This window comes from Pollachius pollachius, assembly GCF_949987615.1.
Source record: "Pollachius pollachius genome assembly, chromosome: 2".
NCBI lineage: Eukaryota > Metazoa > Chordata > Actinopteri > Gadiformes > Gadidae > Pollachius > Pollachius pollachius.
The window spans coordinates 52,207,967-52,221,024 of record NC_136935.1 but is presented as its reverse complement, the minus strand read 5'-3'; the positions used below and the strand labels follow the sequence as shown (position 1 = coordinate 52,221,024).

At 51.3% G+C, this 13,058-nt stretch overlaps 2 protein-coding genes across 2 annotated transcripts; both read left to right on the top strand.

The window, feature by feature from the left end:
- Window positions 1–2,316: 2,316 nt before the first annotated feature.
- LOC307071212 (keratin, type I cytoskeletal 13-like) lies at window positions 2,317–6,685 on the top strand. The gene is made up of 7 exons (XM_079730151.1): window positions 2,317–2,772; window positions 3,425–3,507; window positions 3,912–4,068; window positions 4,208–4,369; window positions 4,820–4,945; window positions 5,497–5,717; window positions 6,215–6,685. Exons 1-7 carry the CDS (start codon window positions 2,395–2,397, stop codon window positions 6,315–6,317), a joined length of 1,230 nt encoding a protein of 409 aa, XP_079586277.1. The 5' UTR covers window positions 2,317–2,394; the 3' UTR covers window positions 6,318–6,685.
- A 2,248-nt stretch (window positions 6,686–8,933) lies between these two features.
- Window positions 8,934–12,152, top strand: LOC307071225 (keratin, type I cytoskeletal 50 kDa-like). The gene is made up of 7 exons (XM_079730164.1): window positions 8,934–9,781; window positions 9,908–9,990; window positions 10,090–10,246; window positions 10,401–10,562; window positions 10,674–10,799; window positions 11,116–11,333; window positions 11,902–12,152. The coding sequence occupies exons 1-7, from the start codon at window positions 9,287–9,289 to the stop codon at window positions 11,999–12,001; spliced, it is 1,341 nt and encodes a 446-aa protein (XP_079586290.1). The 5' UTR covers window positions 8,934–9,286; the 3' UTR covers window positions 12,002–12,152.
- Window positions 12,153–13,058: the final 906 nt, after the last annotated feature.

Below are 13,058 nucleotides of genomic sequence, written 5' to 3'. Positions count from 1 at the left end.
ACACACACACACGCGCACGCACGCACGCACACACACACACACACACGCGCACGCACGCACGCATGCACACACTCACAAACACACACGAAAACACACTCACCATGTAAAGTGCTTGGGGTAACTTGGAAAGTTATATATAAATACAATGAATTATTATTATTAATTATGATCCTGAGGCAAACGTATGATAAGATGGACTACTCAAGGCCGCCTTAATGCACGGGCTTACCTGGGCTGAAGCTCCAGGGCCTACGCCGATCAGGGGCCCATCATGAGCTGCAAATGTTTGTTTTTTTATCTTTTTTTTAATAGTGGCTCATGATAGGCCCCCCGATCGGCGTAGGCCCAAGACAATGTGAGTTTTTGTTTGGGGCTTACAAAGATCAGAGGCCTATCATGAGCCGAGAAAAAAGGGGGCCCCTAGTGGTAGCGGGGCCCAGGGGCCACTTGACACCACAGCTACAGTCGTCTGACCCCCAACCCTCCCCCCCGTCGACAACAGCAAAATGTCTGAAAATAATTGACACGTCTTCATTGTAAGATCCCCTCTCAGGGGGCCTACAAAACCTCTCAGCCCAAGGCCCAATGGCAGGCTAATGCAGGCCTGGCACTACTCTTGGGATGAGTGTCGGTGGTTGAGTGTCTCGTCCAGAGACAGAGAGATAGGCCGATGTCTCATGAAGCCGCTGGTTGGACAACATGTTTGAATGCGATGTGTTGAAAACACGAAACGTCTGGAAGTTGCTCAGTGACATCTGAAGTCATTATGGTTCCACTCTATCTCGGCTGTCGTGGTCTTTTGTCTTCAACATGCAGGAATGTTGGCCCTACATGAAACATGCATTCACTACACCACAGTTAGCTCTGTGATCATTAATACCAGTTTGTTATCTTGAACACCAGATCTGTGTCACTGCTCCACACATGAGATCTACGGTCAAAAAGCGCTACTGAATATTTGCATTGACACTCTGATTGACAGCCTTATTAAATTATAATCTTAATAAATTAAACTCACCTGTTCAGAGTTCATCTCGACTCTGCATAGAAACCAATGCACAGCCACCATTAAATGTTGTACGTCCTGGCACTTATTCAAGGTACTTAATTGTGTAGCATCTACAGTAGCTGCTATCGCTGCTTTACACGGGGAATGGGTTAGCCTAGCGATTGTAATACTTGCACTTGGTTCTATGAACGTCTTTACTGTACCGACAGCGATATATTGTTTCAATTCTTATGACAAATGTACTTATTGTAACAAATGCACTTATTGTAAGTCGCTTTGGATAAAAGTGTCTGCTAAATGCTCTAAATGTAAATGTAAATCAAATGGAGAGAAAAAGGCTTGTCACGAGGGAATGGAAAGGTTGAGTCAATCAGAGGACCTAAATGAGCCACGGGGGACTCATCAACGTAGAGCATGTGATCAAACGTTCCCACACCTCGAGATGGATCATCTCCCTCGACAGCAGGCTCCCGCCTGTCAGTCAAGGGAACGCACAACTCTAACCCCTCATCCTCCTGTCAGTCAAGGGAACGCACAACTCGTTCCCAGCTAGCCCACTGGGGCTAGCTGTGATAGGAAGGCATGCACTTATATGTTTAATTGCTGAAAGTATTTACGAGGAGAGGACTTCACGTTGTTATGCTGTGAAGATTACCAGGGTATGGGCATTTTGAGGATGGTATTACACACATTTTTAACAGTGCAGGACAAACAAAAATGTTAAGGATTAAAGAAATACTACAGCCTTTTACCTTTATATATTCTCTTATATAAATGAAATCAGCCTTTCCAACCCACTCCACTCCAACCGAATGCTAAAGATCGAGAGGTGAATGTCGACTCGACGGTCCACCCAGGTGTAAACCCCCTTAAAGGCTCTCTCAGACACCCCTCTGTGTCTCTGTGAGCCAACTGGCCAGTGAAGTTCACCGGAGGCGTTTGGGTCACGCTAACCATAAACTGAACGGAAACGTGAACGCTGGGAGCTCAGTCCTCCTTGGACTAGAGCAGTAGCCCCCCCGAGCAGGGTTCGTCCCCCAGGGCCTGACGCCACCGGGGGCAGAGCCTGGGTCTGGGGAGGCTCGCTCATCCTGAAAGGGCTGGATCAAAAAACCAGCAGAACCAGGTATGCACGGAATGCTCCTCAGATTTGCAGAAATGCTGCAGCCCAGGTTCCTCTGGTAAACATGATAAGAGAGGGGAGGCCCCGCCACCCACATGCTGAGGGAGGGGTGTGGGCCCCAGGGACGCATTCTTTCTCTATCTGGATCTACCCTCTTCCCTTTCCTCTCAGTGGGTCACCTGCTATATAAGCCAGCAGAGCTCCCAGGCTCTCCACTCCGAACACGTCTCCAGCTCTCCTCCCGGCCTCCAGAAGCCTCAGCATGTCGTTCAGCAGCAGATCCTACTCCTTCCAGAAGACCAACAGCGTCTACGGCGGCGCCGGTGGGCATGGGACCCGCATCTCCTCCCCCGCCGTGGCGAGCTGCTACGCCCCTAGGTCCTCCTACGGGGGCGCGACCTCCTTCTCTAAAGGGGGCTTCAACCTCTCCGACGGCCTGGACCTCCACGTGGGGGCCAACGAGAAGGCCACCTTGCAGAACCTCAACGACCGCCTGTCCACCTACCTGGACAAGGTGCGCACCCTGGAGAAGGAGAACGGCCGCCTGGAGCAGCAGATCAGGGAATGGACCCTGAGCCGCACCGTGGTGACCCACGACCACAGCGGCTACCTGGCCACCGTCGCAGACCTCAAGGACAAGGTGGGGGCGGAGGGGGCTGGGAGTGTGTGAGTGAGAGTGAGTGAGTGAGTGAGTGAGTGTGTGTGTGTGTGTTTGTCTGATTCTGCTCACGTGTGTGTTTGCACATGTCGTGTTTGTGCCGGGAATCATGACAGGAAGGGCATGTTTATAAACCACGTGCATGGGCGCGTCTCCTCAGGTGTGTGTGTGTGTGTGTGTGTGAGTGTGTTAAGGTTGTTAAGCGTGTTAAGGTTCAGGGCAGGTTCGTAGACAAATGTCGTTAAACAAATCCCGACCCAATCGGTGAGAGATCTTCAGAGAGCCTTGGCTACGGGACCATGACAGGGCCGAGCCCGCCTGTCTTACTGGTCGGACTGGTCTGACTGGTAGAGGGGTGCTAGGGCGGGGCTGGGCAGGGGGAGCTTGAGCCACTGCGCCCGGCCACACCCTCTTGGTTTCGACTCCTTCCATGTGACTATTATCTCTGTGTACAGCTCAGCGATGGCTCTGACGGCCGTACTTCACCTCCCCCCCCTAGAGTCAAACCGAAGCACGACCCCGTCACCCCAACTAGTGATGCGCCCATCCATCGGCCCCCCTTCGTTATCCGTACGAACGAGTGCGTTTCCTCCTCATTTATTTCATGTTACGTGTTCTCGTCTTCTTCTCTCAGATCCGCTTCGCCTGCAGAGTCAATGCCAAGATCATCCTGGACATCGACAACGCCAAACTGGCAGCCGACGACTTCAAGATGAAGTGAGTTGTCCTGTGGAACACTGTGTGTGAGTGTGTGTGTGTGTGTTTGCGTTTGTGTGTGTGTGTGTATGTGTGTGTGTGTGTGTGTGTGTGTGTGTGTGTGTGTGTGTGTTTGTGTGAGACTGCGCTCATTTTCAGTTTAGCCGCTTTGCACATTTTAGCAGCTGCCATGTACGTGCCACTTCACAGCTGCTCAAGGTGTAACTTGGTGCATAGCTGAGCGCCTCTCCCACTAACGGCAATCCCCTCTCCTCTCTTCTCTCCTCCTCCCCCCTTCTCTCCTCCCCTCTCCTCCTCCCCTCTTCTCCTCCCATCTCCTCCTTTCCTCTCCTCCTCTCCTCCCCTCCCCTCTCCTCCCCTCTCCTCCTCCTCCTCCCCTCTCCTCCTCCTCTCCTCCTCCCCAGGTTCGAGGGGGAGCAGGCCATGAGGCTGGTGGTGGAGGCCGACACCATGGGTCTGAAGAGGGTTCTGGACGAGATGAACCTGAGCCGCATGGAGCTGGAGTCCATGTACGAGTCCCTGAAGGAGGAGCTCATCATGCTGAAGAGGAACCACCAGGAGGTAGGGGCGGGGCCTGGAGGGGGCCTGGACACACGCGCTGGGCTGAAGGGTTCTCTCATTGGTCCTCTCCCGGGACATCCCAGTCCCGGGAGAGATGCGTACCCCAGTGCTGACGGAGGCGTGGCTCTGACCCTTGCAGGAGATGGAATCCATGAGGTGCAGACTGGGCGGTCAGGTGGACGTGTCGGTGGACGCCGCCCCCGCCACAGACCTGAACCAGGCCATGAATGAGGTCAGGGAGCACTACGAGACTGTGATCGCCAAGAACCGCAAGGAGCTGGAGAGCTGGTACCAGACCAAGGTGAGACCCCCGTAGACCAGGGCACCACCCGTAGACCAGGACACCACCCGTAGACCAGGACACCACCCAGACCCCACCACCCGTAGACCAGGGCACCACCCGTAGACCAGGACACCACCCAGACCCCACCACCTGTAGACTAGAGCACCACCCAGACCCCACCACCCGTAGACCCCAACACCACCTGTAGACCACAACATCACCTGTAGACCAGAACACCACCTGTAGACCACAACACCACCTGTAGACGAACACCACCCAGACCCTGAGTAGGTAGCACCACCTGTAGACGAACACCACCCAGACCCTGAGTAGGCTACTGTTTGGTTCATCTACACCTCAACCCCGTCTTGCCTTTATCGCTTGATGCTTGATCCATCACATCGCCTCACCCTGTCTCACCCCGTCTCACCCCGCCTCACCCTGTCTCACCCCGCTCTGCCTGTGTAGATCTCTGTGATCGAGGTGGAGGTGCAGCAGGAGTCGCAGCTCCTGCTGACGGCCCGCATGGAGCTGAAGGAGCTGAAGGCGATGTGCCAGAGGCTGCAGATCGACCTGCAGTCTCACCTCAGCATGGTAGGACCTCCCGGGCCCTGAGACGTCTCTCTATCATCAACAGATCAACTTAGACACACACACCCACACACACACACACGGACACACACACCTATCAAACACCCACGTCCGCATATAAACAGCAAGACACACACATGCACACAGACACACACATACAAGCACGCATACAAGATGAACATGCAACAAGCACACATTTACATCCAGTATACATTTAGGGCGACTTTAAGCCACTAACAATAAGTCCATCAATCAGAAGAAAGAGAAACAATATATACATATAACAACATATCGCTGTCGGTACAGTAAGAATGTTCATAGGACCAAGTGCCAAGCACTAACCATCACTAGGTTAACCCATTCCTCGTACACAACAGAGACAGCTAGGGTAAGATGTACACAATGCTAAGTACTGCTTTTAAGTGCCAGAACGTACAACGCACAATAAGTGTGTAAGAGTGGAGGGGTAAGGGAAAGCCATGCAGAGTCCAGATGAACATACGAGAGTTACCTGCAGCACACACACACACACTAACAAGAAGCTCCTCCTCTAGAAATCGTCGCTGGAGGGCTCGCTGGCGGAGGTCAAGAGCCGCTACCAGAGCACTCTGTACGGGCTGCAGTGCACCGTGAGCAGCCTGGAGGAGCAGCTGTCCCAGCTCCACTCCAACATCGCCCACCACAAGCAGGAGTACGACATGCTGCTGGACCTCAAGACCCGCCTGGAGATGGAGATCGCAGAGTACCGCCGGCTGCTGGACGGGGAGGACGAGAGGTGGGTGCTGGGGGCCCTGAGGGGACCCCCGGGGGTCCCTCTGACCCCCGGGGGTCAAGGGGACCCCTGTGGGGTCAAGGGGAGCCCTGCGGGGGGGGTAGATGAGCCGGGAGCTGGCGATGGTATTCTACTACCTTCTCACCAGAAAGAAGACAAGCTAGAGGGATGTTTTCATTGGTCAATAATGTTTAGTCTTTTGCCTGCGTAATATGTAGGGATGTTTGCACCTCTTTATTCCTAAAGAAAAGAATAGAAAAAAGATCAATAAGAATATGTATTACAAAGTGAAGTCACCGTTTGTATCTGTGAGCTTGATTGGTCAATGAAAGAGTGAATTAAAGAGATTAGGCAATAGCTAGCGGGCTTACATTGCATAAATACATAGACATACCGTATATATTGATGTAAATGCATTAGTCCTCTGCCAGCATCCAGGTATCGCCTCTAATCCATTCCTCTTTTCTCTTCCCCCCCCTCACCGTCCTGCCTGGTTTCAGTTCCAGGAAAGGTAAGAACAGTGTTACTATTATACATAGGGTCACAACACAATACTACCAGTCTATAATAGTACTACTAATATTCATGGTCTGTCTACTTTAGGACTATAACTGCAAATAATCATGGTCTGAGTACCACTAGTACTAGTACTACTAATACTCATGGTCTATCTGCTATAGTACTATAACAAACACTCTAGTACTATATGTGATGCTCACTGTGAATGTATCATAGTACTATACCTGATACTCGTGGTGTGTGTACCAGTACTATATCTGAGGCTGACGGTGGATGTGCTTCTCCCCAGTGGTCACCAAGACCATCACAGTGGTGGAGACGGTGGTGGACGGCCGGGTGGTCAGCAGCGAGCGCACCACCGACGTGGACGTGGACGAACAGTGATGATGTAACGCCTGATGTCACACCTCGAATAATAAAACCTTCGATAAAACCTGACAGTCCAAATCCTACTCCACCGTGTGCTGTGAGTTCTTAGCTGAGTCGGTCATCTGTTCATGAGATTCTTCATGGAAGCTGGTGTCATCTTAAGAAGCTAGCACGACAAAGAACGCTGAGGTGCTCTGGTTGTAGGCCAATGATTTACATTAAGCGTTCAGCCGACGCTTTTATCCAGAGCGACTTACAATAAGTATATTTTTCAGAAGAAAGAGAATCAACGACATATATTGCTGTCGGTACAGTAAGGATGTTCGTAGAACCAAGTGCCAAGCCCTAACAATCACTAGGTTAACCCATTCCCCATATACAACAGAGACAGCTAGGATAAGACTACACCATGCTAAGTACTGTTTTGAACTGAAGATTTGATTTTAGTGAATGATCATGGGAAGATACAGGCAGCCAAGTGACCACAAATACAATCATTGAGACAATTGGTGAACATAATTCTTAGGCCACGTCCACAGGGGCAAAAACAATCTTTTCCCTCCGTTTTCCTTGGCAGCGTTTCAGAAATTTCTCTGTAAAGACGGACTCATTGCAAAAACCCGTCTAGCTGTAGAAATGCTGTAGTACATATTCAAGGCCACTGTGTGGCGCTGGTTCTCCAGCCAAAATCGGCGGAGCATTGTCATCAAGCCTGTGCGCTGTGTACAAACAGTCGAGGAGGAGAAGGCAGTTGTTAAACCTTGTAGATTGATCAGAGAATACTTTTTAATGAACATTTAGTAATTATATTTACCATTGGGCTGTATTTAAAGCTAAAAAAATAATACAAATCAAATCAAACAAAACAAATTGGACGGAAATCTAACATTGCCACCTGGTGGGGGGGGGCGATGACGTCATAGTTTGCGTATCTGGCGTCCACACGAATCCTAACGGCTATCTTAGGGGATCATTTTTCTCTTATTCGCTTTTTCAAAAAAGTGTGTTTGCAGGCACCCAAAATGCGTGCACGTCCGGATGGTCGGCCCAAACGTACAAGAACTTTACACAACAATCGTTTCCGTGTGGACGGGGCCTCAGTGTCAGACGTCGTGGCTACGGTGACGATGCAAATGCTAACTATACTCACATGGTCATTGTGTGAACTACCATTAAACCTATCCTGAGGATTATAATAAGGATTATAATAACCTAACCTGTAGTTTATAAGGATTAAATTAAACCTAACCTGTAGTTTATAATGATTATATTAAACTTAACCTGTAGTTTTCAATGATTATATTAAACTTAACCTGTAGTTTTAAATGATTATATTGAACTAAACTTGCTGGATAGATCAGTCTACCCTCCTACCCAGTGGACCGCAGCAAACGTTTCTGATCTGTCCATCATACATCTAGGTAGACACGCCCCTTTGTGATGTCACTAAGGCCAGTAAAAGGCAGATATTCAAATGGCCGGTAATGGATAATCACACTCATACCTGGTGGCAGAATATCACCCCTTTAAGGCACCCATTAAAAAGGTACAGAGTTCCGATCTGACCCCAGGGCTCCCCTCCCCTCCGTCTCCAGGCGGGTCTTGAGGTCCAGCAGCATGTCGTACTCCTGCTTGTGGTGGGCGATGTTGGAGTGGAGCTGGGACAGCTGCTCCCCCAGGCTGCTCACGGTGCACTGCAGCCCGTACAGAGTGCTCTGGTAGCGGCTCTTGACCTCCGCCAGCGAGCCCTCCAGCGACGATTTCTAGAGGAGGAGCTTCTTGTTAGTGTGTGTGCTGCAGGTAACTCTATAGCCTCCCCCTTACCCCCCCCCCCCCCCCAACCCCATTACACACCTATTGTATGTTGTACGTCCTTGCACTTAAAAATAGTACTTAGCATGGTGTTGCATCTCATCCTAGCTGTCTCTGTTGTGTAAAGGGAATGGGTTAACCTAGTGATAGTTAGTGCTTGGCACTTGGTTCTATGAACATCCTTACTGTACCGACAGCGATGTATTGAGGTTTGTCTTTCTGCTGACAAATAGACTTATTGTAAGTCGCTCTGATAAAAGGGTCTGCTAAACACCCTGAAAGTTAATGGAAATGTAACCACAAATATATGCAGAAGGCTGGCCACCAGAGGAACCTAGGTGAAGGCCAAACCCTGTTTCAGATTTGTGACTTAAATGAACCAAAACAGCCAGTTTGACCTGGCTGTTCTTTAGTACCTGGCTCAACTCCCAGGAGCTGATTCATAACGGCACCCTATAATTAAGCGAATCGGTCGACAACAACGCATTCTCGTACATTGACGGCTACAAATGGGAACATGCACGCGGTAACAAAAGGGTCCCAGGAGTTACTGTGGTCGTGTTTGTGTTTCCTCTCCTCCCCTGCCAACCACACAACAACAGCTTCTTGTTAACATCAGTGTAACGGGCTGGTGGGTGCCCAGCCTCCACCCTCCACCCTCCTTCTCTTCTCCTCCCTCCAAACACGTATGGGTGCAGCAGGGCGTGTGTGGCAGGTGGAGGACTGCTGTGGCAGCTCCTCCCTCCAGCCCGTCTCTGTGCCTCCTCCTCCTCCTCGTGGTGGGATTATAAAAATCAGGGCAGCAGCAGGGGAGTGCACAGTCGCTCTCTCCTCCTCTCTTCATCTCCAGGTTCTCCTCTCCTACAGCGGCCATGAACAGCTTCAGTAGCTACGGTGGTGGAAGTGTAAAAGTGAGAACATCCAGGAGTGTGTACGGCGCCCCCGGCGGTATGAGGGTCTCCACGAGCTCCATTGGCGGTGGTGGCGGCGGTGGCAGCTTTGGGTTCGGCTCCGGAGGCGGTGGAGGCTACGGCAGCGGTAGCGGCTTCAGGTGCGGCGGTGGCTTTGGCGGCGGTAGCGGCTATGGTGGCGGTGGCGGCTTCGGTGGCGGCGGCGGCTATGGTGGCGGTGGCGGCTTTGGCGGATGCGGCGGAGGAGGAGATGGCTTCGATGTCAGCGCCAACGAGAAGGCCACCATGCAGAACCTGAATGACCGCCTGGCCACCTACCTGGAGAAGGTGCGCTCCCTGGAGAAGGCCAACGCCGAGCTGGAGCTGAAGATCCGTCAGTTCCTGGAGAACAAAACTTCTCCCGGATCCCGAGACTACTCTGCCTTCTACGTCACCATCGCAGACCTGCGCAACAAGGTACGTCCCCTGAGCTTCAGGAAGACCTCCGCCTCACGCTGATTACCGTCCGTCCCCCTGAACACCTCGGTTCATGACTCATTCTTCCTCTCCTGTGTTCTTTGGCCCTGCTCTCCGCCGCTCTAGATTCAGGGCGCCACGTGTGTCAATGGAGGCATCTACCTGGCCATCGACAACGCCAAGCTGGCAGCGGACGACTTCAAGACAAAGTAAGAGGACCAGAGAGCGACAGCCACCGTGTCTGTGCAGGCTGAGTGTGGAGAGCAGATGTCTCTGAGAGTAGTCCTCGCTAACGCTGTGCTCCACAGGTGGGAGAACGAGCTGAGCATGCGGCAGTCGGTGGAGGCGGACATCGCCGGACTCAAGAGGCTGCTCGACGAGCTGACTCTGGCCAGGTCCGACCTGGAGATGCAGATCGAAGGGCTGAAGGAGGAGCTGATCTTCCTGAAGAAGAACCACGAGGAGGTGGGTTTGTAATGCCAGGCTCCCGTCGTGCATGTCTCCTCGTGTCTCATCATGTCTAACGCTCTGATCCTAAACACAGCCTTTCAGAAGCTCAATGGAGATGCTTATTTCATGTCCAGCCTCTAACTTGCCTTCTTCCCGCTGGCGCTACCAGGAGATGTTCAGCCAGCGGCAGCAGATGACGGGCCAGGTGAACGTGGAGGTGGACGCCGGGCCGACGCAGGACCTGAACGCCGTCCTGTCGGAAATCCGTGAGCAGTACGAACAGGCATCGGCCAAGAACAAGAAGGAACTGGACGCCTGGTTCCAAGAGAAGGTAGAACCGAGGATTCACTGGACAGAGCATGTTCTCCGTGCTGGATTCTGCATCGTGTTTCCATCTGCATAAGTGTTTATCTTGAGCTCCTTGTGTTTGATTCCATCGCAGGCGGCGGCAGTCAAACAGGAGGTCGCAGTGAGCACAGAAACCATCAACACGTCCAAAACAGAGCTGTCAGACCTCAACCGCCTGCTGCAGTCCCTGCAGATAGAGCTCCAATCACAGCTCAGCATGGTGGGTGCACTGCTGTCTTCGGAAGACCGCACCTTAGGGTGTGGTCAGGGGATAGGGTTACCTGAGTTAATTAGGGTGTGGTCAGGCAATGTTGTTACCTTAGTCACTTAGGGTTTGTCAGGGGATAGGGTTACCTAAGTTAATTAGGGTGAGGTCAGGGGATATTTGTACCCTAGTTAATTAGGGTGTGGTCAGGCACAGGGTAACCATAGTTAGTATTTTCCACTATTGAACCTAAGAGAGGTGACATTGGTCCGTTCCTCTCCCCTCTTAAACACTCTCTCCCCCCCTCCTCTCCCCTCCCTGCGGACCACAGAAAGCGTCCCTCGAGGGGACCCTGCAGGAGACAAAGAACCGGTACTCGTGTCAGCTGCAGGGCTTCCAGTGCCAGGTGACCAGCCTGGAGGAGCAGCTGGTCAGCCTGCGCGGCGACATCGACCGCCAGGGCCAGGAGTATCAGATACTGCTGGACGCCAAGACGCGCCTGGAGCTGGAGATCGCAGAGTACCGCAGACTGCTGGACGGGGAGGCCAGGTGGGTCAGGGGACGGGCTGCGGGTCTTTACAGCGGCGATGTCACATCACCAGGTGTGATTGTGGTCAGCCGTTACAGGCCCTTTGACGATCTGCCTTTCCCTGTGTCCTCGTGACATCACAAGTGGGCGTGTCCACCTAGATGTATGCTGGATAGATCAGTCTACCTGCCGTCCCAGTGGACCGTAGCAAACGTTTCCGATCCGTCCATCATAAATCTAGGTAGACACGCCCCTTTCTGATGTCACTAAGGCACAGTAAAAGGCCGATATTCAAATGGCCGGTAATGGATAATCACACTCATACCTGGTGGGAGAATATCACCCCTTTAAGGCACTCTTTAAAAACGTGTGACACCACAGCATCCATCAATGCATTCACATAAAAAAGGTCAACAGGGAAGTAAACCCACGGGAAAGAACATATAAGAGGTGGTATTGCTTTATTTACGATTTGTACTCAACAAAATAAACCACGATAATCATAATCAAAAGGCTCTGATATTCAGGAGGTGACTGGATTTAATGGCTTGCTCAATCCATAATAATATTCTTCTCCCCCTCTCCTAGCAGTGGCAGCAGCTCCAGCTCCAGCACCACCACCAAGACCACCTACCGCGTGGTCACAGAGGAGTTCATCGACGGAAAGAAGGTGTCCTCCACCGGCTGAACCCACCAGAAAGGACAGCCCTCTCGACCGCAGGCAGAGCACCGGGCGAGGCCAACAGCTCCCCCCTACACACCCAGGAACCAGAGGCCAACACCTCCATTCAACACACCCAGGGACCTGAGGCCAACACTTCCCCCATACACACCCAGGGACCAGAGGCCAAAACCTCCCCCATACACACCCAGGGACCAGAGGCCAAAACCTCCCCCATACACACCCAGAAACCAGAGGCCAAAAGCTCCACCCTACACACCCAGGAATCAAAGATCCAGAGCTGTTTGGTTGAGCCCGCTGTATTTGGATCCAATCAAAATAATAAAGAGTGCTCTACCTTGCTGACTAAAACGTGGCCCTGAGAATCATTTATCACTTATTTTTGTGCCAACAGAAGCTTCTGTTTTGGTGGACCTTCCCTCTCAAACAATTGATCACATTTACATTTACATTCAGGCGTTTATCAGACGCTTTTATCCAGAGCGACTTACAATAAGTCCATTTGTCAGAAGAAAGACCACCAACAATATATCCCTGTCGGTACAGGATGTTCCGAGAACCAAGTGCCAAGCACTAACCATCACTAGGTTAACCCATTCCCCGTACACATCAGAGATAGCTAAGCTAAGATGCTGCACAATGCTAAGTACTATTCTTAAGTGCCAGGACGTACAACACACAATATGTGTGTGTATTAATTGCCAGATGTGCCTGAGTATCTGTTGCAACTTTTTCTTTTCGACCTGAGATAATTCACCCTAATTATAAGATTTCATGATCATTCTGACTCATAGCAGCTTATGCAAAATGGAGCCGTTATTCCCGGTTGACTCGGCTAAGACCCACCGAACGTTCAGACGACCACGGTCAAAGATCTCGGGCTCATGGACGCCGTGTTTAATGTGACCCGTTTTCGACCAACTCCAATTCGGCCGAATGTTAAATAAATCAAACTAGATTATATGTAAAGTATACATGTTATACCGATATTATAAATCAAGGCCAAACTAACATTTTAGAAACTGGTCTCAGGGTAAGGACGAGACTTGTTTGACCAACTCCA

Coding starts and splice junctions, on each gene's coding strand:
- LOC307071212 (XM_079730151.1), top strand. CDS start 2,395: ATGTCGTTCAGCAGCAGATCCTACTCCTTCCAGAAGACCAACAGCGTC. Junction 3,508..3,911: donor GCCGACGACTTCAAGATGAA/GTGAGTTGTCCT, acceptor CCTCCTCCCCAG/GTTCGAGGGGGAGCAGGCCA. Junction 4,946..5,496: donor TGCAGTCTCACCTCAGCATG/GTAGGACCTCCC, acceptor CTCCTCCTCTAG/AAATCGTCGCTGGAGGGCTC.
- LOC307071225 (XM_079730164.1), top strand. CDS start 9,287: ATGAACAGCTTCAGTAGCTACGGTGGTGGAAGTGTAAAAGTGAGAACA. Junction 9,782..9,907: donor TCGCAGACCTGCGCAACAAG/GTACGTCCCCTG, acceptor CCGCCGCTCTAG/ATTCAGGGCGCCACGTGTGT. Junction 10,563..10,673: donor ACGCCTGGTTCCAAGAGAAG/GTAGAACCGAGG, acceptor ATTCCATCGCAG/GCGGCGGCAGTCAAACAGGA.